Source organism: Lycium ferocissimum, unplaced genomic scaffold (assembly GCF_029784015.1).
Source record: "Lycium ferocissimum isolate CSIRO_LF1 unplaced genomic scaffold, AGI_CSIRO_Lferr_CH_V1 ctg2601, whole genome shotgun sequence".
Classification (NCBI taxonomy): domain Eukaryota; kingdom Viridiplantae; phylum Streptophyta; class Magnoliopsida; order Solanales; family Solanaceae; genus Lycium; species Lycium ferocissimum.
In genome coordinates this window covers 4,530-30,267 of record NW_026722643.1, presented here as the reverse complement: position 1 = coordinate 30,267, position 25,738 = coordinate 4,530, and the positions used below count along the sequence as shown (strand labels likewise).

The 25,738-nt window shown below is 34.9% G+C and overlaps 4 protein-coding genes across 5 annotated transcripts; all 4 read right to left on the bottom strand.

Moving 5' to 3' along the window:
- Positions 1–886: 886 nt before the first annotated feature.
- LOC132043627 (CRIB domain-containing protein RIC10-like) lies at positions 887–9,359 on the bottom strand. Of its 2 annotated transcripts, none has more exons than XM_059434105.1 (5): positions 9,226–9,359; positions 3,405–3,556; positions 3,209–3,306; positions 2,464–2,548; positions 887–1,349 (listed from the first exon to the last, which is right to left on the bottom strand). In XM_059434105.1, exons 2-5 carry the CDS (start codon positions 3,451–3,453, stop codon positions 1,126–1,128), a joined length of 456 nt encoding a protein of 151 aa, XP_059290088.1. In that variant the 5' UTR covers positions 3,454–3,556; positions 9,226–9,359; the 3' UTR covers positions 887–1,125. The 2 variants fall into 2 exon arrangements, with proteins under 2 accessions (XP_059290088.1, XP_059290087.1); XM_059434104.1 differs by lacking the exon at positions 9,226–9,359 and adding an exon at positions 4,156–4,843.
- LOC132043628 (uncharacterized) lies at positions 9,023–11,988 on the bottom strand. The gene is made up of 3 exons (XM_059434106.1): positions 11,350–11,988; positions 10,768–10,880; positions 9,023–10,693 (listed from the first exon to the last, which is right to left on the bottom strand). Exons 1-3 carry the CDS (start codon positions 11,449–11,451, stop codon positions 10,582–10,584), a joined length of 327 nt encoding a protein of 108 aa, XP_059290089.1. The 5' UTR covers positions 11,452–11,988; the 3' UTR covers positions 9,023–10,581.
- LOC132043625 (uncharacterized) lies at positions 9,254–10,443 on the bottom strand. Its single transcript, XM_059434101.1, has 3 exons — positions 10,392–10,443; positions 9,537–10,104; positions 9,254–9,398 (listed from the first exon to the last, which is right to left on the bottom strand). Exons 1-3 carry the CDS (start codon positions 10,441–10,443, stop codon positions 9,254–9,256), a joined length of 765 nt encoding a protein of 254 aa, XP_059290084.1.
- Positions 11,989–16,406: 4,418 nt separating the features above from the next.
- LOC132043619 (probable dolichyl-diphosphooligosaccharide--protein glycosyltransferase subunit 3B) lies at positions 16,407–18,984 on the bottom strand. Its single transcript, XM_059434092.1, has 2 exons — positions 18,340–18,984; positions 16,407–17,077 (listed from the first exon to the last, which is right to left on the bottom strand). Exons 1-2 carry the CDS (start codon positions 18,923–18,925, stop codon positions 16,641–16,643), a joined length of 1,023 nt encoding a protein of 340 aa, XP_059290075.1. The 5' UTR covers positions 18,926–18,984; the 3' UTR covers positions 16,407–16,640.
- Between the last annotated feature and the right edge of the window lie 6,754 nt (positions 18,985–25,738).

The window sequence follows — 25,738 nt, the reverse complement described above, 5'->3', positions numbered from 1 at the left end:
CACAAATTTTATCCAGCATGCACCGTATAATCAATGTATAAGCATTATATAATTTGTATATAATCATAATACATTATACACTGACTATACACTTATTATACACTGAGTATACACCATCAACGGCTTCAAATTACTATTACGTCCTGGAGGTGAATTATTTTTAGTTGGCTAGCTAAATATTTTAAGCTCCCTCCAATAAATGGGAAATTTGAAGCATAAGCTTTGTTTCTTATTCAAGAATTAGAGTCATTCATAGGTGTGAGGTGCTAGTGCAGTTATCTTGTAATGCTCATCTAATATATATATATATATAGTGTACATTAAAAAAATTAACCTTATATACACAGTGTGAACTTTTGTCAAGGGGTTCGAATGACCTCCTCCCCCTAGCTCCACCCATGATGTAACTACTTTGTAAATGGAATTGATGACTGTAAGTAATGTTCCATTAAATAATAAGTTTTCAACAAGCCAGTACCTGTTCTCATGAAACTAGTAATATACACTATCTGACAACTTGCAATGGCTGTGTTAGTGGCCTAAAATCCACTTGGCTCATCCAATTCTGTTTCGTGCGACTCTTATGGTTTGCCCGCATTGAAATTTATCCACTGTAACAGTAAAATCAATAAACTTTGCCAACCATAACAGTAATGTCACTAAACTTTAGGTCTTAAGCTGAAAAACAAGAATCTGTCAAGTTAACGTACTGCAAAATAATTATTAAAGACACTGTGGTGTTTGTTTGAATCAAATAATTAGCATTGGCACAATATTCCAGCCAGCACAACTATATGATCCAAACTCCTTACAACATCCTTCCTAGCTCATTGTAGTCCCAATAATAAGGAAATAGATAAAACAAAGGAAAAAGTGAATAAAAAAATCAACACAAATTCTAGTTTTATTTTCCCAAAACACCAAGTTCGAGTACAATTAGATTTTACTTTTGTGTTTGCCATCTCTCTAGCCCCTCTACATTTACATAACTTTCTACTCCCACTCCTTGCCTTTCTCTTCAAATACCTTAGTATGATTCAACATCCTGAGGATTTTCAACAACTAGGATATATGCAATGTCAGCTTTTTTTGTGCTTTTGAACTGCAATTTTTCTGCTTGTAACATTAAGAAACTTCTATGGCTGCTGGTTTGTGATTGCCTTCAACAGATTTAGCCTTGTGTTTAGTTGCTCGCGATGATCTCAACGTGGATGGTGAGCTAGACTTTGGAGAGGATGTCGACTTAGGCTTCCTCCGTTTATGTTTTCTAGGAGGACTAGGAACATCTGAAGTTGTCATGTCTTTGTACATGTTAGCTGTTGTTAGTTGCCTCGCCGACTCTCCACAACCTGTCAAAAAAATGCCCGCACATTGACCCTCAACTGAATCCATTATTTTTTACTCAAACTATATATACAAATATGAAAAAGTTAAACCGTACATATATACAATAACATGACACTTATTCTGAATCCACCAACGCGCCTCTTAAGTCTGTCTAATTAAACCTCTAGTAAAAATATATGTTTCTTGTATTTCCCCTCAATATCATAATTTAGCTTAAAAGTGCACTATGACCAAAGCTCAATCTTGATAAGAACCTTGAATTACTAGTCAAATGTATGAGTCTTGAGTGGTTGGTACTCAGGATGAAATTTGAAGTTCTAATCTTTTCACATATCTTGCTTAGACTCTCTAAAAAGGTTGTCGCACTCATGTCGGATCCTCCAAAATGTACTATTTTTGAAGGATCCGACATGTAACCATTGGTATTTTTGAAGAGTCCGACCAACATAACTTCTCACATGTGTGTGAATACTACATTAGGGGGCCATATTACATGTCAAGTTCTTGTATACCAGCCAACATTACTTTAGATAAAGACACCAGATAAGTTGTGTCCGTTTCTTGGGCCATGTTAAAGATAATCTATCTTGTGACAGATGAGCCAAAAAAGTTATCCTGTCCTGAGGCAAAAATCTTAAAGAAAAGAAAAGACTTCTCTTTATTTTATGCACATATTCTCTAGACATACAACAGAAACATATTCTCTTAGACATACAACAAAACATAGGACAAGCTTATTATTTTCCAGTCAACATCTCAACCCGTGAGAAATAGAAAACCTATTTGGAATTTGTCTCATTAGGGAAATTGCACATGATCTAAAGCTACAAATCAAATATTTCAATTTAAAAAAAAATCGTCTGATTTAACTACAGATACATGACAAAATCATATATTAACTACAGATACATGACAAAATCATATAGTGATTTTAAGCCATCTTTTGGTTTTTAGTTCCACGGGAGACCGAAATTGCTACATGAGATGAGACGTAGCAGGTACCCGAAGGATAGTTGAGTTGCACGGAAACTGCCTCAGACACCACCGATATAAAGAAATAAGAAAGACCTTTTTTTTGTTAATTGATGGCTTATTCAATAGATTACTAAAACTAACCTTGAGATGACCATGGACAAATAGCAGAACCAGAGTTACCAATAGAAGTTACTGCAAATTCAGGCCCTGACTTGAATGCTTTCATCTTGAATTCAACAAAACCAAAACCAGCATAACCGAAATGTTAGGCATATAGGAAAGCCCTTCATACAAAATAATAACTTGCCTATTGGCAAATGCAATATGAAAAATACTTAGTCCCGATATTAACACCAAATCAAACAAGTTAATTTTAAGAGTTACTATGGAAAAAGAAAAAAAAGAAAAAAAGCTGTCCAGTGCATGAAGTTTCGTGCTTTCTTGCAGGGTTCGGGGAAGGGCAGCACCCCAAGGGGTGTAAAGTAGGTAGCCTACCCTAACACCAACATCAGTGGCTGATTCCAAGGCTTGAGCCCGTGAACTGTAGGTCACACGGAGACAACTTTAAGAGTTACAAACTGAAGTTTTTTTTTAAAAAAAAAAAAGGGTCAGCTCGGCGTACAAAGCATCTTGCGTTCACGTGGAGATCAGGGAAGGACCGCATCCCAAGGGGTGTAATGTATGCAACCTACCCTAACGCAAGCATCAATGGTTGATTCCACAACTTGAACCCATGCCCACACAAGACAACTTTAAGAGTTACAAACTAAAGTAAAAGCACATAAAATCCTGCATTCATTAGTTTGGTGGAAACATTGAATGCGCATAAATTCTTTTTCCATGGGCAAATATGTAAACAAAAGGATGAAGGGAAAAGATAACATACCCAAGTAGGTGCACCTCCAGAGGGACCTTCCCAACCAATATGTGCTACATGCTTAACATCAGTTGGACATCCAATCTCCAACTCCCTCTCCTTAACAACTGTAAATTATAAAACTCATTTTTTTCACTTTTAGCCTAAAAAAGAACCAAAATATCAAGAAAACATACAATCCCAAAGAAGGGGAAAAAAGGGTTACCAAAAATACTGGTGATAAATTTGTAAATCCCCTTCACTTTGGTTGCCATGTTATAGACTGTAAAGTCCCAAATAATCAGAAGTACTCTGCTTAGAATTGAAACAGAACACAGATAGAAGGACCACACCAATGGGAAGAACTGATTCCTTTGCCTAACCAAAAAAACAAACAAATTAAACAGAAAATCAGATTAGAAACTTTACCCTTCAGATATGTAGAGCAAAGTTGCACATTGCAAAAGACAAATGGATCTAGTCTCTTTGTTGGGGTCGCAATGGCGGAGAAGAATTTTCACTAAAGGTACTCAAATATAAAGAAGTAAACTCATGAAGAAGCCAAAAACATTCAACATCTACTATTTATAAATAAAAAATAATTTTGACCTTATATATACAGTAAACTTTTCCGACAAATGAGGTTCAGATGAACCTTCTTGCGCTCCCTACTTCCGCCCTTGGTTTGGGGTAGGAGAGGAATTATATGACTCGATGGGGTTCAATTGAATCCCTTTTTGACGAAAATTAGACTTTGAAAAAGGGCTAAACAAAATCTTTCTGTATATCTAATGGTTCAAAAATTGCTTTAGGTCATACGTTTGAATCCCAAGTGTGGCATTTTTGCATTTTTCTCGAATCCTCTTATTAGAATTCCTGGCTCGGTTGAGAGGTAACAATTCTTGATTGACAAAAGGAAAAGAAAAAAAAAGAAAATGAAAAGTATGAATGGAATGAAAACATATTAATTAGAATACCTTTCCAGCTAGATTCTTATGCCATGCAGAAAATAAGGATATGAAAAAGGAATAAGCTTCTTCTATCTCCTTCTAACTGCATTCCCCATTAATATCTTCCTCAACTATTTCTTTTTTGTATATATGCATGCAAATAAAAGCATGCATATATGAAAAACAAAGAAAAGAGGAAATCAAGAAAAGATATTTGATATGAGGGCAAAAATGCCCAAGGACTTGAAAAAAGAAACCTTTAAATTGTTTTCTCTCTCTTTTTTTGTATTTGTTGTTTGAATGTGGGATTATTTTGTTTGGAGAAGGAAAAAAGAGAAGGAAAATTAGAGAAGAAAGGAAAGATAAAAATGGGATAGAAATAGAAATCGAAGTTGAGGTGGACAACTAACAAAACGGTCTAAAAGGAAAGGTTGAGAGGTTAGCTTACAAAGAATATGGACATGAGAGACAGAAATATACACACATATTATAGTACAAGTTGTAATAATTTTTTTCATAATAGTGGTGTTCAGATTAATTTTTGTTGCACCTCGATTCTTAATTATATCAGTTATTTGTTATGTTTTCTGTCTTAATTTATGTGATACAATTTGCCTTTTGGTCTATTTCAAGAAGAATGTTAGTGTAGCTTTAGAATTTTCATTTTACCCTCAATGAGATGATTCATTATCATACCAATGTTTAAGGTTTGGTTTAGAGTGCAAGTTTCAACAATCTTTCTGAGTGCAAGTTTCAACAATCTTTCTTTCTTAAACTTTATGCTCAATCAAATGATGCAAAATAAATATGAGACAGCGTGAATATCTCTCACTAATGACAAATATCGAGGAACTCTAACATAATGACTGAAAAGATTTGGATCATGATCTCTCGTAACTTTTATCTACTTCATTTATCGTTCGGTCACACCCTAAAATGCTACAAACAAAAATGTATCAGAATACCTCCTTGCATATATTTTTAAAAGAAGTTTGGGCAAAAAATTCCTAAGGTTCTCTCAGGAAAAAAATGAAAAGTAGAAAGAAACTTTTAAAAAATCAAAATTTGGGAAATATAAGTTAACAAGTGGAAAATTTTGTTGTTGAATGACGTTTCTGTACTTCCTTTTCTTTTTTTATTATGTCTTTAATAAATTGGCATTTTATTTTAGCTGAATAAATGTAAATTGAAACGAAAACTTATTAGGCTAAGTCATCTTAAGACATTCTTAAGACCGGCTCCCTTAAGATCATATTGTATCGTACGCTTTAGTTCAAATTTGCACAAGTTTCATACACCTCAAAAAGTCTCACACCGTTGAAAATATTCATACAACTTATATTTCGCTTATTTGGTGCAATAGTAATATTTAAAATAAAATCATTTACACCATTTTCAATCATCAAAATATCACATGAATCAACAAGATCATGTTCTTTTGGTTAATGATTAATCAAGATAGCTTCAAGTTTTTCTTTTCCCTTAAATAATGGTGAAGTCCGTCACTCATACTTCGACTATCTTGTTGAACACCTATTATTCCTTTTCGTTTTGAGACAGACTAAAAAAACACTTTCACAGAATTTGGGATTCGAGATAATTCAAGAATCCATAGAGGTATTGACCCGCCTCAAATTGAGTTGCATATCAAACTAAGTTTTAGAGAAGTAATTGCACGGTTTGCCTTTCAAATGGACCGGTTTTTAGTTTCTGTCTTTCAATGGGTGGTCTTTTATTTTTGTCCTCAAAATCAAACTCATGCCTAGCGGAACATGAGCTCTTTAAGGGAGCTGACATAACATGTGGATATTATGATGGTTAACTTATGCCCCTTTAGGCATAAGTTCAATTTTGAATGGCAAAAATTAAAGACCAGTCCGTTTGAAGGCAAAAAGTGCAAATGACCCACTTTTAGATGGGCTAAATCGGGCAGATTAAATTGGACTCAGTAATGAACGAGTCATTTGCCGGCCCAAAGTTGAGCAGACTAGGCGGATCATAAATTTAGGGGCTAATTTTATCACCTCTACATATAAGTAATCCTCAATATAGACTCTTTAACTCTCATATTTTGGAAGTTGTCATTCTTTCTAAGAAGAAAGTAAAATGCTTCACCTAAATGAAACACTACCAAGTTGTAATCATAAGGGTGCACTTCGAATTCATTGGTTCTGAAAGTATTTTCAAAATAAATTTTGAAATCAAGGATAAGGCAAATTAGGTAACACATAAAATATTTAATCAACTTCTGTTTTGACCTTTAAGGAAATTAATTTGATATAATGATTTGTCAACCTAAGAAGTTGTTTCCTTTTCATTTCAAGAACAAGTACACCATAAAACTTCAATGATTAGGAGATATTGACAAAAGTCCACTCAGATTACATTATTAACGAATCAAATCAGGTATATTAGTATCAAATTAAAGTCAACAGTAAAGACTATTTCCAAATCCAAAAAGTCTTTGTATAGCTAATATGTCATCGTTAAATTTAGCTGTATATTTTGATGCAATGTTTCATTATTCTAAGAGTGCAGACAGATAGGTATAAATAAAACATTGCATATTAATTAAGTAATATACCTGACAAATGACAATAATTTCAAAAAGTATTTCTATTGCCAAAATGCTACTTCAAAAATTAAAGTTGGCCTCCAAGTAATTCTTTTTTTCTTTCATTTGGGGTCCAGTATCAGTTTTGGAGGCCAACTAATCTGAGTTTATGCTAGGAAGTCTCACTTTGGGGGTGAAGAGTTTTTACAAAAATTGATTTCATTTCGAAGGCTCAAATTCCAGATCCCTGGTTAAGAATGGTGGAGTCAGAGCCACATCCAGGATTTGAAGTTTAAGGATTCCTATAGAGACCTCAAGTTAATACTACAATAATAAATTAGTTCAGAATTTGAAGTTTATGATTTCCTACTAAGACTTTAAATTAACGGAAAAGGCTCAAATATGCCATCGAACTATCAGAAATGGCTCACTTATGCCACCCGTCAATAGTTTGGCTCATTTATGCCATCGAACTATCGGAAATGGCTCATTTATGCTACTCATCAATAGTTTGGCAAATTTATGCTATCTCCGTTACCAAAATGACTCATCCATGCCATTTTTCATTAAGGCTGGTTTTACAATACCAGATATGACACATGGCCTCCAATTAAATTATGGTTGTGGGTGGGTCGGGTGTATGGGTAGGATTTTTTTAATTAATTTTGGATTTAAAATTAGGTTGGTTTAGTTAAACGACGTAGACCTCTAATTGGAGGTCACGTGTCATATCAAGTATTATGAAACCGACATTAATGAAAAATGGCATGGATGAGTCATTTTGGTAACGAGTGATGGCATAAATAAGCCAAACTATTGATGAGTGGCATAAATGAGTCATTTCCGATAGTTCGATGACATATTTAGGCACCGATAGTTCGATGACATATTTAGGCCTTTTCCATTAAATTAATACTACTATAATAAATGGGTTCACAGCCAAATATTTATAATATATTTCGTGAATTTTTTAATACGTATATGTACATAGCATAAGCAAAAGCTATATTGAATTTAAACCGGTTTCCATAACTCATGATGATTATTCATGAATTACTTATAGACATCACCAATTATGGTGAAGTAGTAAGTATTCCTCTCAATGGCAGATGTAAAGAGGCGGTTATGGGTTCACATATAAAGGCAGGAATAACAACCATACACAATAGCTTTAATGATTTTTTAATAATATTTTATTATGTATTTTCATTTGTAATGTTGTACTATGTATTTGTTGTTATTATGAATGTAGAAGACTTATTTTAATTACTTATTTTTTTTCAATTCTGTTCCTTCGTTGAAACGTATAAAACTACAAATCACTTATTTAATACGGCATTTCAAGATATTTAACTTACATGGTACATTCAACTATTTAGACATTGCAAAAGATCACATGTTTAGCATGCATATGCTTAAGTAACATAAACCACTTAAGGACTTTAAGAGTATTTATTAGGCATATCATCTTCAGAAATGTATTCTTCATTCTCTAACACATTTCTCCTTTCAATTTCCATCAGTGATTGATTTGTCGTTGCTAGCTTGTTCTTCTGGAACTTTTAGAACATAGTATATGCAATGCCTTATTAGCATCCTATTATTTTCTTGGTATATATAGGAGCATCAAGATTCCCTGAATCCTTGACTAGTCGATGGGACTCGTCATATCTTAATGTCTAAGGCCTCAATAATATTCACATGTATTAGAGTGTTGCACCAAACGAAAGTTATCATCTCGGTCCATTAGTAGGTGGGGTTTGTATTCGACTGTATCAAAACTGGCATAAGGGGATTATCTAAGATATAACTTGATGAATAGAACAACAACAACATACCCAATGTAATTCCACAAGTGGGGTCTAGGGAGGGTAGTGTACGCAGACCTTACCCCTACCTTGGAAGGTAGGGAAGCTGTTCCAGAAAGAACCCTCGGCCATAACTTGATGAATCCGAATTGTAATTGTCATCATCATTTGGGAACTAGGATACAAATGGGCTGGTATCGGGCCTAGTCCTCCTAATAGCCAGAGCATTCACTTCTCGACATGCACCTGCCTCTATCTGGAGGCCTACCACCGCCCCTACCTCTAACCATATCCATGTATCTTCACCATCCTCGTCGACCTGCGTGTATGGCATGGCTTATGAGGCGAGTACTATTGTGTCATGCACTAGGACTAGTAAAGCTAGCTGGCTATTATATTGGTTGCCCAACATGCTATACGTGGCTCGTCACTTCATGTAATTAAAATGTGTATTTTTTGTCACTTCATGTAGAAAATGTCTTGTATTTGACCATCTGTAGAACTATTCTACCGTCAAGTGTGGAAAAACATATTACAGTAATAATTTCGTGACGAAACAATTAATAATTATAGAAAATTTGTGAATATTTACAAGCAAAATGATCACAAGTGCACAATTCAATTAATTGAATGTGACTAAAATATCATAGCCACTAAAATCAGAATTTACCAAAATAAAAGAGCAAAAAAGATAAAGGAAACTAAAAAATAGTAGGGAGCGAAAACACCGGGTACCTCCTCCGGGAGCGCGCACGCTAATGCCTCAGCAAGATGAAATGCCATAGTTTGAATACACTGTAGTAGTCTGCCCTGTACGTCTCAAATAGCTCCCAACAGTCCCGATTATAATGGGCTTTTTTTCATCTTTGAGCTCTCCTAAAATTGATCTATCATCGAACTTCATGGTCCTGCCCGAAGGTGAATTACCAACAGAACCATCACCCGCTTTGGAATTTGACGTATCGTCTTGAGAAGATTCTCCAGACCCCACTTGTGGGACCACACTGGGTATGTTGTTGTTGTTGTCTTGAGAAGATTCGACTAACCAACTTGAAAGGCTAGTATCAACCGCGATTTCATTCTCCTCGAGCTTCAAACTAGGCTCTTTTTGTACACGTTTATTATACGTAATACTGAAGTCGAGAAGATTCATATCGATATTCTCCTTCTCGTGATTCTTCTTTTTCAATGGTGAGGCCGGCGTTGTAATGGGGCCTGCTTTGCATTGAATTGGATTCAACCCTGATAATTGGCTGACCTGATGTTTAGCACTAAATTTGATAGATTGCTTAAATGGACTATTGACCTCCTTATTTTCATCCATTTCTGGTGTTGGATTATTGTTTCTTCTCCTAGTAGAATCTATGGAGAGCGAAAATAAAGACTCGTAAGACGACTCTTCTTGAATCATTTCATTTCCATTATTGTTGTTGTTGTTGGCATCATCTCGGAGATCAATATCTTCGAATCCGTCATCGCTCTTTCTGCAGCGATGATATCTATGGTTTGGAGGATCATAAGATATATCGCTTGACACGCTTGAATTTGAAAGCTCGTTCACTTCTTCTTCTTCTTCTTCCAGGCAATTTGCAGATTCTTGGTTTGCTAATAATTCTTCATTATAGATTGATACATTTAGATCAAATGTAACCTTCTTTATGCTGCTTTCATTCAACTCTTCTTCCTCATTATTCCTGTTTTTTTCAAAGAATTGAGAGAATAAAGAACCGCAAAATTGGAGCTTTTCAAAAAAATTCTAAAAAAAGAAGATTTAATGGTAAAAAACACACCTGAACTATTACGTTTTCACACCCTAACTATCAGTTGTTCCAATTTTTTACCGAACTATCACCATCTATGTTTTTTCTATTTTAAATCACCATACATGTATTAAATCACACCTCGAAGCTGACTAGGCCTATCATTCCCTTTTCCTACATGAACTATCACCATCTACTCAACTATATGTGTTTTAATACATAGATAATTCAGGTAGGAAAAGGAAACAACTAATATTTAGGGTATGAAACTCGCGAAAAAATGATAGTTCAAGTGTGTTTTTGACCATTATCTCAAATATATATATATATCTTACTTGGGTTCTTCTTTTGTAGCATTAATGGTTACAGAAGCTTCACCATTTTCTTGGATCTCGAGCAAATTCTTTCTGCTATTTTTATTCAACTCTTCTTCCTCCGTATCCCTGTTTTTCCAAGTATTTGAGTGAATGAAGAAAGACAAAAAATGAATAATTTTTTTTTAAAAGAAAAATCTTACTTGGATTCTTCAAACAGATTAATGGGGTTTGCAATCTTGTGCCGAGCTTCTTCTTTTATAGCATTAATAATGGATAAGGAAACTTCACCATTTTCGTGGGTCTCGAGCAAACTCTTTAAAACACAAAAAGAAAAGCATGACAAGTTAATCAAACTCCAAACACGAATAATATTTAACTAAGGGGACGTTTGGTTACCGAAATTAGTAGTATAAATTTGAGATTGTATCCACTGTTTGATTATTGGTCTAATATTAGCCGTCCCATATATATTTAGAAACTATATAAAAAGTACTAGTATAAGTCAAGATAATTATAATTTAGATAATTTAGAAAAAATATAAGGAAAACGTGGTCAAAGAACCAACTCGTAGACTTCCTAAATAGTAAAAAGTTCACATAAATTGAAATAGAGGGAATAAAAACATAACATAATGAAATTAATGCTAAGAACCTTAAATGTTGAAATCATAAAACTTAAATTCTGAGTCTGCCTTTACAATTTCAGGATTATAATTGGGATAAATGTATTCTAAACCAAACGACCCCTAAGAATACAAGAGTAAATGGGGACTATCACGTACCTGCAGAGCTTTAGGAGAGATGCTACGACTATTACTACATGGCTTTATGGTAATTTTCTTGTAATTGGAATTAGTACGAAAGCAAGCTGTAAAGCACCTCATTTATTTTCTTGCTTTATGGTCAACCTCTTCAATGGAGGAATTTATGAATGTGATGATGATGGGGATGTGTGATAGAAGAAGAAAACAGGAGAAAAAATGGAGAATTTTTGGAACACAACGGTATTCAAGGCTTTTTAAGTGAGATATGAAAAAATTGACCGTTGGCATTGTCAGTAGCACTGAGTTTGATAAATAAATCATTAGCATATTGATAAGTACTAAGTACTAATAAAAGCTTCTTGCCTTTTTTTAATTGAACCACTTGATTTATGTCCCCACTATATAATTTGGATCTTATCAGTTATAAGAATTTTCACCACTTTTTAGATTCATGGACCCAATTCAATTCAGTGGAATCCTTTATTCACACTTTTTTCCCACTAAGAACGCTTTCTAAAACTCTTTGGTTCCCGAATTTGGAGTGTTGGATTGTCTAGTATTCCACCAATTAGTAACTCTCGATTCCAGACATTTATTAACTGAGAAAGAATCCACCAGGCCAAAAATACAATAGATGCAAGATAATTCATTTTAGTTGCAAATTGGACAAAGAAGAAGTTTCAACATTTAAACACCTTGTATGGTTAAAATTAGCTTGGCAACCGGTAAGGGGTGCGTTATTCCGATTAAATCAAAATGGTCTGAAATTTTTCCGTTATTTGATTTAGTTTTTCGGTTTGATTTGGATTAAAGATTAAAAAAATTGATTTCTTGGCTTAGTTTTGAATGTTCAAAAATAAAAACCAGAAAAACCTGAGTTATTTGAATTGTGTGGGTAAATCGTTCCTCAGTTTTACTCCCAAAAGTTCCAAGTTCTAGTTGTTCCAAAGAGTTACTCTTTTGGTCCAAATCTCCATGAATTATAGAGTATGCTATCAAAGATATCTAAACAAATCTCCTAATTGCAGGATAAGGTGACACTATACCCTTCCCAGATCCCACTTAATAAGATTTCACTCCGATATGTTGTTGGTTACTCGTGTGGATGTGTACCAAACTCTGAGAAATACACTCTCCCAATTATCTTATGTGTCGTTTAAGGTAAAGTATACCCATTAAAATTATTTATTAAAATCAATAATAACGAATTTTGAGGAAATTGCTTTTACCTCTAACCTTTTAAAAATTATTTACTAAAATCAATAACTGACGATTATATATCTTCATAGAGTAATAAGTTCGGAATTGGAAAAAAAAAAAAAAAACACATTATCTTGTTGGCTTTCTAAAGTGACCAATAAAATTAGAATCTAATCAATAACTAGTATTAAACGCTTTTCCACCACTTCTGTTTCTTTACCTTTTTGTTGTAGGAAAATACTTTACGGGAAATGTTTTTAGTGTTTGGCTGTTAAAAGAATACTTGACATTAGTGCCAGATATTTGACAGTGTTTCGTACTGAAGATTTGATGAAAATTTTGAATGTTCTAGAGTTGATAATAATTTCCGAAGTATCAATTGAAGCAGTTAATAATAGTAACAATGAAGACAGATATAAAGGAAATGGATTTCCCCTCCAACTGAGGAATATCATTTCTCTCTTCATTTCCATTCTCCCAACACGAATGTAAGTTTAATGAGGAAAATGCTTTAAAAAGAGAGTCTACTGAAGACATAATCAAATTATCTGAGACGACCTCCTCTCATTTTAATCATATATCAAAGCCCTTTGTCATATCAATCGAACACTGACCCCTCTCCTCCCTTTTCTTTTTTCTTTTGAGAGCCAAATCTTGTATGACCACATACCTCAAATTGGTTGTGTGTATGGGCTCATGGCCATAAGCATTGGATGTCTAAGTCATTTTGTGCTTAAAATACTTCCAGCATTCTGACGCTAGAACAGTTTGAAACTTTGACACTAGACAGACTCGAATATGACAAGAAGAATCATATAAGCCCGTATAAAGATTGAAACCACTTCCAACATCTAATACTCTTCCTCAATTGCATGCCCAAGATTATTAATACAGCCCTACAGGTTCACAAGTTCTTCCCCCTGCTAGATCTGAACTTTGGATAACAAAAATGACACCCAACAAATTCTACAGACAGACGGGTAGTTGAACAAGAGTACTAAGAGAACTAAAAGGACAACTCGGTAAATGGACATCCTCATTAACACAGGGTCAGAAGAGGGGTCGCACCCTAAGGGGTGTGAGGCAGCCTACCTTAACGCAAGCATCAATGGCTGATTCTACGTCTCACCATGACCCAACTTTACTGGTGCTCCAAGTTTCCCCTTCACGGTACAAAACAAATAAGGCCATGAAATAGAGGGAACATCAGTTACTCAGATAGCAAAACATATCTCCCGACGAAACTTTGGTGAACGGAGTAACCCAATACCTGTGCTGGTGGGAAGTAGTAGGTACCCCGTGGAATTAATCGGGGTGAGGGCAAGCTGGCCCAGACCACCACAGTTACCAGAAGAAAGTCTCCAGAAGAAAATACTGGAGAGGAAGTTCGGTTGCTCAAACACCATTAAGTCCATCCTAACTGAAAAATGAAATGATATTCTAAATTGGCAGCTCTTTTGGTTCAATTTTCCGTCTCACCTTAGATATGTCTGTATCTACTTACTCCAATTTTCTGGTTATCCCTATAAAAGCTACTATAATCATAGGCTAACAATCTCCCAAAGCAATAACAGCAACAGCAATGTAAGAATATAACAAAGATAAGGTGTTGCTTTGAGCCTCTGACTCCCTCTCAAGATGACCGTGGTAATAAACTCAAAAGTGCAAACTTGCAAGCCCATTCTTCTCTATCCTTTCCATTGTCTAGCAGCAATAGTAACTAGAAGGTCAAGTAAAATTATGTAGCCCCACATAGGTCTTCTTGAAACCCCCAATGACTAAGGTAAAAAAACGTAGAAAAAGCACCTATTTCTGTACCAGTTCCGCTTAACTCACTGAAATGATCCAAGATTCCTGAGAGACTTCCGTGTTATTAAAGTTCCTTCAGTCCACATTAAATTTTTTCCTTTTTCAAACTGTTGAATTCACATGCTAGTTACTAACAAAAACAAAAGTTTTCCAGTAACATAACATACCTTGTCAAAAACAAGGCATACTAATTAACTATAAATTGTGTTCTTTAAGGTTAAATGAAAAAAAAGATACTATATATTTAAGTTTCACAACATATTCAAAAGCAAGTAACAGCTTATGTTAAATTCTGTTTATTCTCTAGGTTATCTTGCAAGTGCTTCTATCCTTTCAAAAGAAGTCTAATCCTAAGTCATTTTCTAGATCCTTTAAACTTTGATGCTGTTTTGGGAAAGGGAAATTTTATTTATTGGTTCAGATTCTTTAAGTACACTTCTATACTGTCAAGCTGCAGTCTGGCTGGACCCTTTTCCCCCTTTACGTTCTTTCGCGTGTCAATTTCATAGTTTCACCACAATGTCATGAAACATCATGAATCTGAAAATTCTATGTTGTCATATCTTTATTACAAGTGGAACCTAATTAGCGGCAATTTTCATCCTACTCTTCAATCTCTTCGAGTTCTACATGGTTTCATGTTCACCCCCATGAAATCTAGAACTATTAGCTGCAGTGACTCTGATTAGCAACATATTAAACCACCAGCCTCAATAGCATCAGGTTCAATAAGACCAAATATTTGGTCCACTCCAATTTCAGCTGGGATATTATAATTCCCTTGCAGCTTATGTACAGCTTAAATACTACATTTATCTTCTCGCAGTTTAAAAATGTACTCTCACCAAATAGCCTCCATTAACATCAAACAGGATCATCGGTAATTTTGCGCTAATTCTTTTTTGATAATTGTGGTGCCCGGGTCACCATGTGCACACTTCGACCAATTGTCTAACTCCACGGGATGTCTGCTATCTCCCACCAGCACATGTACAGGGTAACTCTGGTCTCCAAGGCTTGGAAAATGGGAAGAAATCCCCTAGTGTTTTTGCCTCCACTGAGATTTGAACCTGAGACCCCATAGTTCTTAACCCAATTCATTGACCACTAGGCCACGCCCTTGGGTGCTTGGGCTAAGTTAAGAAGGAATATGTTGGCACTATGAAGATTTTATAGCCATAATTCCACTGTTTATAGAGCTTCTTATCATCAATCAAAGTCTATGGTCCAAGGCAAACTATCTCATCAACAGAATATTGGTAACCTCTTAAGCAACAATACGCTAAATGCCATTCTTTTAACTATAGGGCGTGGGCTAAGTTAAGAAGGAATATGTTGGCACTATGTAGATTTTATAGCAATAATTCCACTGTTTATAGTGCTTCTTATCATCACTCAAAATCTATGGTCCAAGGCAAACTATCTCAGCAACAGAATGTTGGTAACCTTTTTTTGATGACATCAGAATGTTGGTAACCTCTTAAGCAACAATACATTAAATGCCATTCTTTTAACTATATGGAAGATTACGAGGTGTAATTTGACACCTCTATGGTTGCACAACAACTATCAACATCTTGTCATGTTTTTGGCCATGAAAGCTCATTGAAGACACTAGATTGACACAATATCTACCCTCATCTTGCCATGTTTTTGGCTACCATAGCACATAGAAGAGACTAAAATGATGCTAGTAAGTGGTAATCACCAGCATTTCAACTATTTAACATCAAGTTTTAACTTTTCTCTACTCAACCACCTATCTTATCATTTTTTTAATTTTATTTTTTTGAGTATGGTAACAGAACCACCTACTTATTATCATTTAGAGAAACCGCTGTTTCTAGCTACGAAATTCGGTGATAAGGGGCCCGCCACTCTACCCTTCTCAGCTTAAATACCAGACTTGGTTTCAAACGCATGACATGCGCCTACCACACATCCGGAAATGCACAACCTTTTCCATTGAACCAAAGCCCAGTTTGCCTGATTTCTCATCATACATCACTTAACATAGCATGAGAGTGAGCAAGGAATTCAAAACAAAATACATGTCAAAGTAGTAATACCAAATGGACAGATTGATTACAAAATTCGTGCAAATTGTACATAATCCATTTATCAAAGTTTCAATTAAAACACAAATGCTTCCATATAAATCACAAAACCCATCCACCTTAAAAGAAGCTAAAACTTTTCCGTCAACTACTTAAGGTTCGAAATTAAGCTAGCTGACATGTAATATAAACTGGATACAGATCTCTTACCTAATAACAGCAGGCAGTAATACTAGATTACTATCAATTCCAACTTGAAGGCCAGTAAGCATGAATACCGTACCCGGTCTTCCAATTATCAAGTTGAATCACTTTCTTCACAGCCCAGAACGAAATGAACAGCGCAAAAAGCATAAACACCCTCTGCACAGTCCTATTCTTTAGGCGAACGAGAACATGACACATAAAAGCCAACAACAATCCCAAAATCGTGTACAAGAACCCGACCGCGAACCCTTCAGCTCCCAATTGCATTCCAGATCCTTGATAAAAGAAAACCAACTTCGATGGATCCTCTCTATCCATCATAAACATAGGCATTTTCCTAATAATATTATGCATTGCACCCGAAACACTGAAAAAATACACAAAAATCGACCCTGCCATCCATACGTACTTATCATGCAAAAGGGTACCTCCAGAGAGAATCTTTTTCACCAAAAAAGGACTCAAAATCAACCCTGCAAGTAGAAGTCGCAAAATTTTAGCTCATAAAATCATAACCCGCCCATTTATTAGCTCAGTCCATCAAAATTTGGGCTGATATTTAGCTCAAATTGATCCATGAGAAATCTTGTCAAAATATTTTCCAAAAAGACATTTTCTTTTATTTGATATGTTATATATAGCCATAACAAAGAAAAACTAATAATTTTATTAGGTATTAAAAATTATAAAAGAACAAATAAAGCAATTAAAACTAATAAAAATTGGACAGGTAGTGTTTTGACCTGCTTTTTAGCCCATTTCAAAACTATACAGCCCAACATACATTATTACATCATGTAACCCATTATACAACATTATACCTGGGGGGGACCCGGCGCAGGTGGGTGGGGGTGGGTGCATTATACATAATGTATCAACCATGTATAAAGTGTATAAAAGGTGTTTATACACAAATATGGGCTAAATCGGGTAACAAAATCAAAATTTGGGATACATGGCGTAAATATTTTCAAAAAATTGGATAGGTTGTGTTTTGACCCGCTTTTTAGGCCATTTCAAAATTATACAGCCCAACATACATTATTACGTCATGTAACCCATTATACCCGGGGGAGGGGGGTGCATTATACATAATATATCAACCATGTATACACTGTATAAAAGGTGTTTATACACAAATATGGGCTAATCGGGTAACAAACTCAAAATTTGGGCTACATGGCGTAAATATTTTCAAAAAATAGACATAATTCTCAATTAACTCAGCCCATTTTGACCCGCCCAAATTCAGCCCAACCCGCCCATTACCTGCAAGAACAATCATAAACATTTGTTTCTTGGAAATCATACATGTAATATACCAGGGGAACATTATATGTAATGTATCAACCATGTATAAAGTGTATAATAGTGTATAAAAGGTGTTTATACACAAATATGGGCTAAATCAGCTAACAAACTCAAAATTTGGGCTACATGGCCTAAATATTTTCAAAAAATAGACATATTTGCCAATTAACTCAGCCCATTTTGACCCGGCCATTACCTGCAAGAACAATCATAGTCATTTGTTTCTTGGAAATCATAGGTACTTAACTACTTATCATGTAGCTATACAGCCCAACATAAATTATTACGTCACGTCGCCCATCACACAATATTATACAACATTATAAAAGGTGTTATATACATAAATACGGGCTAAATCGGGTAAGAAACTCAAAGCATGAGCCTATTTGCCAATTAACTCAGCCCATTTTGACCCGGCCATTACCTGCAAGAACAATCATAGTCATTTGTTTCTTGGAAATCATAGGTGGTCTATGAATAGGACCCACACTAATCTTCCCTTTCGCCTCAACAAACTCCGCCATCGAATCCGCCAATCTACCCAAATCCGACCCCTCCATTTGAATCGAATCTTTTTTCACATCAACCGCATTTGGCAGCACTAACCTCAAATGAGGCAACGAATTAACCCCAAATAACGCAAATGAAGCTTGTGATTCACCAAACTCAATAGTAAAAAAGAAGATTTTACTGCTTTCCGGGTTGTTAGTGTAGAAAGAAGAGGATAAAAGGGTAAATTCGGCTTTGAGAGTGGGGAGTGAGAGTTCGGGTTTGGAATGGAGTTGTTTGGCGTCGAAGAAGATTAGGAAGGAAAATGGACGCGGGGTTTTAACGGTCAGGATTTGACGGAGGAGTTGATCGGTGAGATGGATTACTCCTGTGGGTGATTGAGATCGGAGGTTTGTTAAGTCTGAGAGAATGTCGTTATGTGAAGAGGAAAAGGAAGAGTTGAACGGTGCAAGGAATAGTAGTACAATGGCGATGAGAAATAGGGGTTTGGAGATCGCCATTTTTTGTGTAGCTGCGAAGATTTAGGGAAAAGGAGGGGTTTTGTGTAGGAAGGGAAGACTTGAGTTGAGTCTGGAGTCAAAAGAAGGCTGGTCGGGTCGGGTCGGGTCGGGTCGATGTTTGACTAGGATATTGTGTGTTGTAAGAGGAGCTAATAAATGTGTGACACATGGGAAGGTACGTAGAAGGTACGTAGGGGCATGAAGTAGAATTAGCATTGATAGTTGATATTTTTTTTATGCTTATTAATCAAATGTCTAGGCTTCGAGTTTTAGAAAGAAATTCTATTTATAGAAAATATTTTTTTTTTGTAATAAATCATAGATGACGTTAATTTCAATTGAAATTAATCATATCGAGAATATTTTAAGTTGATCGAAGTAATCATACAAACGAAAATCTGATATGACTCGTTAGATTTTGTTTTGGGTTGGCACACCAAGTCAAATGAAGTAGTAAATAGGAATATAGGGTCACGCACGTGTTAGAATGATGCAGCATGCCTGTGATCAAATCAAAGGCCAATGAAGGTGTGTCACGTGTACAAGTGATAAATCAAATATGGTCATGTTACTTCATTCTGATTGGTCGGAAAGGGTTTGTCCTCATCACAACTCTTTCATCCTACAACTTTAAATGGGGGTCTCATAATTCAGAAAATGGACCTGAATTCTAACAAAAAAGCCAGAGAGAGCTCGTGGATCAAATGCCGTAGATTTCTCTTCAAGCTACAAGTTTCAAACAAGCAAGTATTTCTCTACAAGTTCTCAAGATCAAGAACACAAGATTCAAGATCAAGCTCAAAGACCCCTGAATTCAAGTACAACAAGTCAAGATCAAATTCCTCAGGCTCAAAAGCACTTGAATTTATTATTCGAAGGACAAATCAGAGGATTCATAGAGATTGTAACACTCATATTTAAAATCAAATACAACGATTGTTGCAATATTTTCCTATCTTAATTATTATTTTCTCGACGCGACTTTTATTGTCTACACGTATATTTCAAACTTCATAAAAAAAAATGGAGTTCGAATCGTGTAAATGCTAACTGCAAGAACATTTTTTAGAGTCCATGTATTTCGAGTTGTGCGAGGTATATGCGAAGCTTTAAAAAATTCGTGTTCTAATCTAAGATTATGATCATTCAAATGATTTAAGTTTAATCAGTTTTAAAACGATATCTAAAATCTGATTAGCGATACAAAAGGAGAATTTGGCAATGTGCAACACCCTAAATTTATTATTGGCATTTAAATAATCTTGCTCTTGTAGTAAATACTTTTTATTATTTTTCTTCAGTTTAAAATTTTAGTTTTTGTTTGAAAAAAATAAAAATTTAAACTTGTCATATTTATTGGATCTTGAAGCCCATACTAGCTTTCTATATCAAAGGGTAAAGACTATTTCTTTCACCCTTCATTAAACTCTCCTCTTGTTCTTCTCCTAACCCCTATTATAGACCTCAATCCACATAAGTTACTCTCCAAATATCATCAAGATCCTTCTAGTTTTCATGCTTTGAATATATTTTGGAATGTTGCCACCAAGAATCAAGATAGGTTAAGCCTTGTTTTGAAAACTCTAGATTTTGGGTTTGTGAAGAAGCTCAATCAATCTTGTGGTAAGCTTGTTATTCCACTTTTTTTTCGGTGAAATATTCAAGTTTTTGTTAGAGATTTTGAAACCTTGCAGTAAGACAGTTTAATCCCGTTTTTAAAACCTGGACAGCGGCTATGTGTGCTTTATTTAGAATTTCTTTCCTCAAGTTGTCATCTGTAGGAACACATAATCTACCATGATAAAATAGTACTCCATCTTCTCTCAATGAAAAATCAAGCTTTTTCCCATCTTGAACCTCTTTGACTAATTTCACGAGATGCTCATCTAACTTTTGTGCTTCTTTCACTTGCTCAAGTAGAATTGGTGCAAACTAGCAACAATGGAACCATCAGAATTAAATGCAAGACAAGCGTTCATGGCTCTTAATTCAAGAAACAAAGGCAAAGGACTTAGAGATAAACTTGCAAAGGATTTGCGACTTAAAGCATCTGCAACCACATTGGCTTTAACGGATGATAGTCAATCGTGCAATCATAATCTTTGATGAGTTCAAGCCACCTACGGTGTCTCAAGTTCATCTCTTTTTGTGTACCCAAGTACTTCAAGCTCTGGTGATCAGTAAATATATGACACTTTTCTCCATACAAGTAATGCCTCTAAATTTTCAATGCAAACACAATTGCCGCAAGCTCAAGGTCATGAGTAGAATAATTCAACTCATGCGGTTTTAATTTTCGAGAGGCATAAGCAATCACTTTCCCTTCTTGCATAAGAACACAACTCAAACCACGAAGAGATGCATCACTATATATCACATACTCTTTCCCTACAGTTGGTAGAGTAAGTATAGGAGCTTGTGTCAATAAGGATTTGAGATTTTCAAAGCTCTCTTGACATTTGTCATCCCACACGAACTTGACTTCCTTCCTCAAAAGTTTAGTCAAGGGAGAGGCTATAATGGAAAAGCCTTTGACAAACCTTTTATAGTACTGCTAAGCCCAAGAAGCTTCTAATTTCAGTTGGACTTTTAGGCGGTTTTCATTCAACAATAGCTTGGATCTTACTAGGATCTACCTTTACACCTTCAGCTGACAGAATATGCCCTAGAAAAGCACTTCACTAAGCCAAAATTCACATTTGGAAAGCTTAGCATAGAGTTCCCTCTCCTTCAAAGTTTGCAAGACAATCCGGAGATGTTTATCATGATGTTCCCTATTCTTGGAATATATCAGAATATCATCTATAAAGACCACCTCAAATTGATCAAGATAAGTCTTGAATACACGATTCATAAGATCCATGAACACCGCAGGAGCATTTGTCAACCCGAATGGCATCACCAAAAATTCATAATGGCCATATCGAGTCCTAAAAGCAGTTTTAGGAACATCTTGCTCACTTACCCGTAGTTGGTGATTACCAGACCTCAAATCAATTTTTGAGAACACACTAGCACCTTCAGTTGGTCAAATAAGGAAAACTTAGTCCTTGATTCATTGGACCTTATGAAATACTTGAACGAGTTGGCCCTATTAGGTATAGACTAGCTCTGCCACCTGAGTTACATAAGATCCACAATGTGTTCCATGTTTCTATGCTTAGGAAGTATTGGTCTGATCCATCTCATGTTCTTCCTATTGAATCCATAGAGGTCAATCCTGACTTGACATATGAAAAAGAACCTATCCAAATCTTGACGCGTGAGGTAAAAGAGCTTAGAAAGAAGAAAATCCCCTTAGTGAAAGTCCTTTGGAGAAATCATTCTGGCAAAAAAGCTACTTGGGAGCGAGAAGAGGACCAGCGAATACAATACCCACACTTGTTCCAAGACTAGTATTTAAGGGGCAGAGAGTTGTAACACCCTAAATTTATTATTACCATTTAAATAATCTTTCTCTTCTAGTAAATACTTTTTATTATTTTTCTTGAGTTTAAAATTTTAGTTTTTATTTGAGAAAAAAAAAATTTAAACTTGTCATATTTATTGGATCTTGAAGCCCATTTTGTTAGACCTATTTGATAAAAAGGGGTACTAGCTTTCTATATCAAAGGGTAAAAACTATTTCTTTCACCCTTCACAAGACTCCTCTTGTTCTTCTCCTAACCCCCATTAGAGACCTCAATCCACATAAGTTACTCTCAAAATATCATCAAGATCCTTCTAGTTTTCATGCTTTGAATATATTTTGGAATGTTGCCACCAAGAATCAAGATAGGTTAAGCCTTGTTTTGAAAACCCTAGGTTTTGGGTATGTGAAGAAGCTCAATAAATCTTGTGGTAATCTTGTTAATTCACTTTTTTTTCCAGTGAAATATTCAAGTTTCTGTTAGAGATTTTGAAACTTTGAAGTAAGACAGTTTAATCCCGTTTTTGGAGCTGGCAGCAATTAGTATTTTTGCCATAACTTTTTATTTATACGTTAAAATTAGGTGATTCAAAAGGCTGTGGAAAGATAAGAAAATTACCCACAACTTTCGTGTTTTGCAAAAATCCTAATTCCTCCGTTTACTATGTCAAAATGTCTTTTGCAAAGACATAGACATTGTCCGTGTTTTTTCTACTTAAAAACTAGCGATAGTGGTGAACCATTTAGCCCCGTTTTCATTCGTCATGATCTAACTTCTATATATTTAAACTCTAGTGAGTATTTCATTGTGTATTTAAGGTACAAGAGGCACTTGTAAAAGCTAAGGAAGTCGATATAATTGCTTGATCGTTGCTTTGAAAATTTGTAACTTCTTGGTGTTTGTTTGAGCTTTAGAGGCACTACAGCTTTTGTTTGAGCTTTAGAGGCACTAAAGCTCCAAGGTTTGCACATATTCTTGGATTTAATATTTTATTTGTTGAAGTATTTTGAATATCTTAAGCTTGGGTAAAACTTGTCTTTACTTTAATTTGCTATCCTATTCGGTTGTTGCTAGTTAAATTCTTATTTCGCTATGTTTAATTGAGTATGAATACTTTGAGTCACTTGGCAATTCTGAATATCATTTGGTATCATGTGGAATATTTTTGTAAGACAAACTAACTAGCCCACACATACAGATTGCTTGAGCATTATTGCATTCTTATTAGGACTTTGTCCTTCTTGTGATAGTGACTTTGTCACTTATATTGGCATGCCTCTTGAGATTATTCGGATCTTGTCCCATCTTGACTTTGGATTCACATTCATCTTAATTATGGATCTTGATCCATCTTAAGTATGAATGGGGGAAGCCACTTTCAATACGGTTCTTGATTCTCTTGATTATTGCGTGATGACCTACTTGATTTGGGACTCGGTCCTTCTAGTTATTCGATTATGCTTTGATGTGATTGCATGATGTATGTGTTCGGCGAAATTAACCAAATGGTGAACTTTCTTGGATTTGCTTTGGAAAGCTTCTTGATATTTGAGATTTTGAATATTGATATCTTGAACTATTTTATTATTTGATATTTTATTCTCTTGAAAGGATTGTACCTTCGTTAAGTTCTTGATGGTGATTTTGACAAGCTTATTCCTAGAATTTATTTTTGTTCTCCTTACATATATATTTTTATATTAAGTGTTAGTTAAGTTTATGTGCCACTAAGCTTTATGCTTATTGATAGTTTGTTACTATCGTACGTAGGTGATGTTCCGAGAAAGACTTGAGGATGGCCATTTGAAGTAGGCTCTTTGGAAGCTTAGATGAAGATCAAATTTGCATGAGCATGTTCATTTTGTATACTTTTGAGGACTTGTACGTGATCCATGTGATACACTTAGATATGCACTTTAGAATGCAATTTGGGTCATGATGCTAATATTTTGTAACTTGGTTTTGATGAATGACTTGACTATTTTGGGAGTATTCATGCCCAAGTCTTGTAATATTTTAAATTCAGTACTTGTGTTGAACTTGAGAAACTTAACTAGTTTGTATTTGAGATTGGGAGTTAGATTTCATTCTTGGTATGAGCCTTGGATGTTGTAGCATGAAAAATATTTCTCTACTACGTGTTTGATGAATTCTAAAGTGTTGATTTAACTCAAAATAGGTGTTATCCATTTTTAAGATTGGATATTTCTACATTTTTTTTAGAGGTTTTTTAGATCCTACTATGTTGAGATGTTGTATTTTGAAACTTGTTCTCATAGGCTTATTTCCGCTACCACCTGATAAAGTCATTATTTTAAATTTATTTCTTTCAAATTTTGTGGTACACTCGAATTAAATATGTATTTATTATTTTGTTCTATGCGTGAACATGTTATCAAATAAATTTTATCCTTAAATTTAGTTATTAGTCTATTTTGCAAAAATAGTTTCATGACGAATATTGAAATTAGTTAGTATGGATTAATTTTGTTAAGTAACATCCTCCCTAGGGTGTTGCTGCACAATGTGTGTCAACACGCACGTATAATTGGCATGCAATGACCACGTTTTTAGGAAGTTGGTGTAAAATAACAATTTCATACCTTTTCAGCCAAAAGTTGTACACCACATGACCCATAATAATTTTCCTTAAAAATAGCTAAGACTATTTAGAGCCTGTTTGGATGGGCTTAAAAAAAGAAGCTTATAAGCCAAAAAAAAATAAGTTGGGGTAGCCCAACTTATTTTTTTTTTTTTTGACTTATGACCCTTTAGATAATTAAGCCAAACGGGCTCAATTATTTTTTTAGGCTTATTTTAAGCACAAAATGGCTTTAAGCTCGCCAGCCAAACACTCAAAAAAGCTGAAAACAGCTTATAAGCAACTTATAAGCCAATCCAAACGGGCTCTTAGTACCCTCTCTCTCTCTCTCTACTCATTTTCAACCAAAACTTCTTCTTAATTTTAGCGCAAAAAAAAAAAAAAAAGAATCATCTCTCTCCTTAAAATTAGCTGGAACAAAGTTTTAGTACTTCTGTCTCTCTTCTAACTTTCAACCAAAATTTCTCCTTAAAATTAACAAAAAAAATTTAGAATCATCTCTTTCCTTAAAATTAGCAAAGGATGTTCTATTATGACTTTCCTCTTTCTAAAGGGTATTCCAACGAATTCACCACCCATGGAAATCGTGTGTATCAATTTGTATAGCAGTTGTATACATATGATGTATACATCATATTCATGAATACCTGTATAGGAGTTGGTATACAAGTGGTGTATACATCAAATTCATGAATGCATGTATAAAAGTTGGTATACACATGATGTATACATCATATTCATGAATAAATGTGTATCAATCATTGATATGCAATGCATAAAAAGTACAATTTGTATACATGA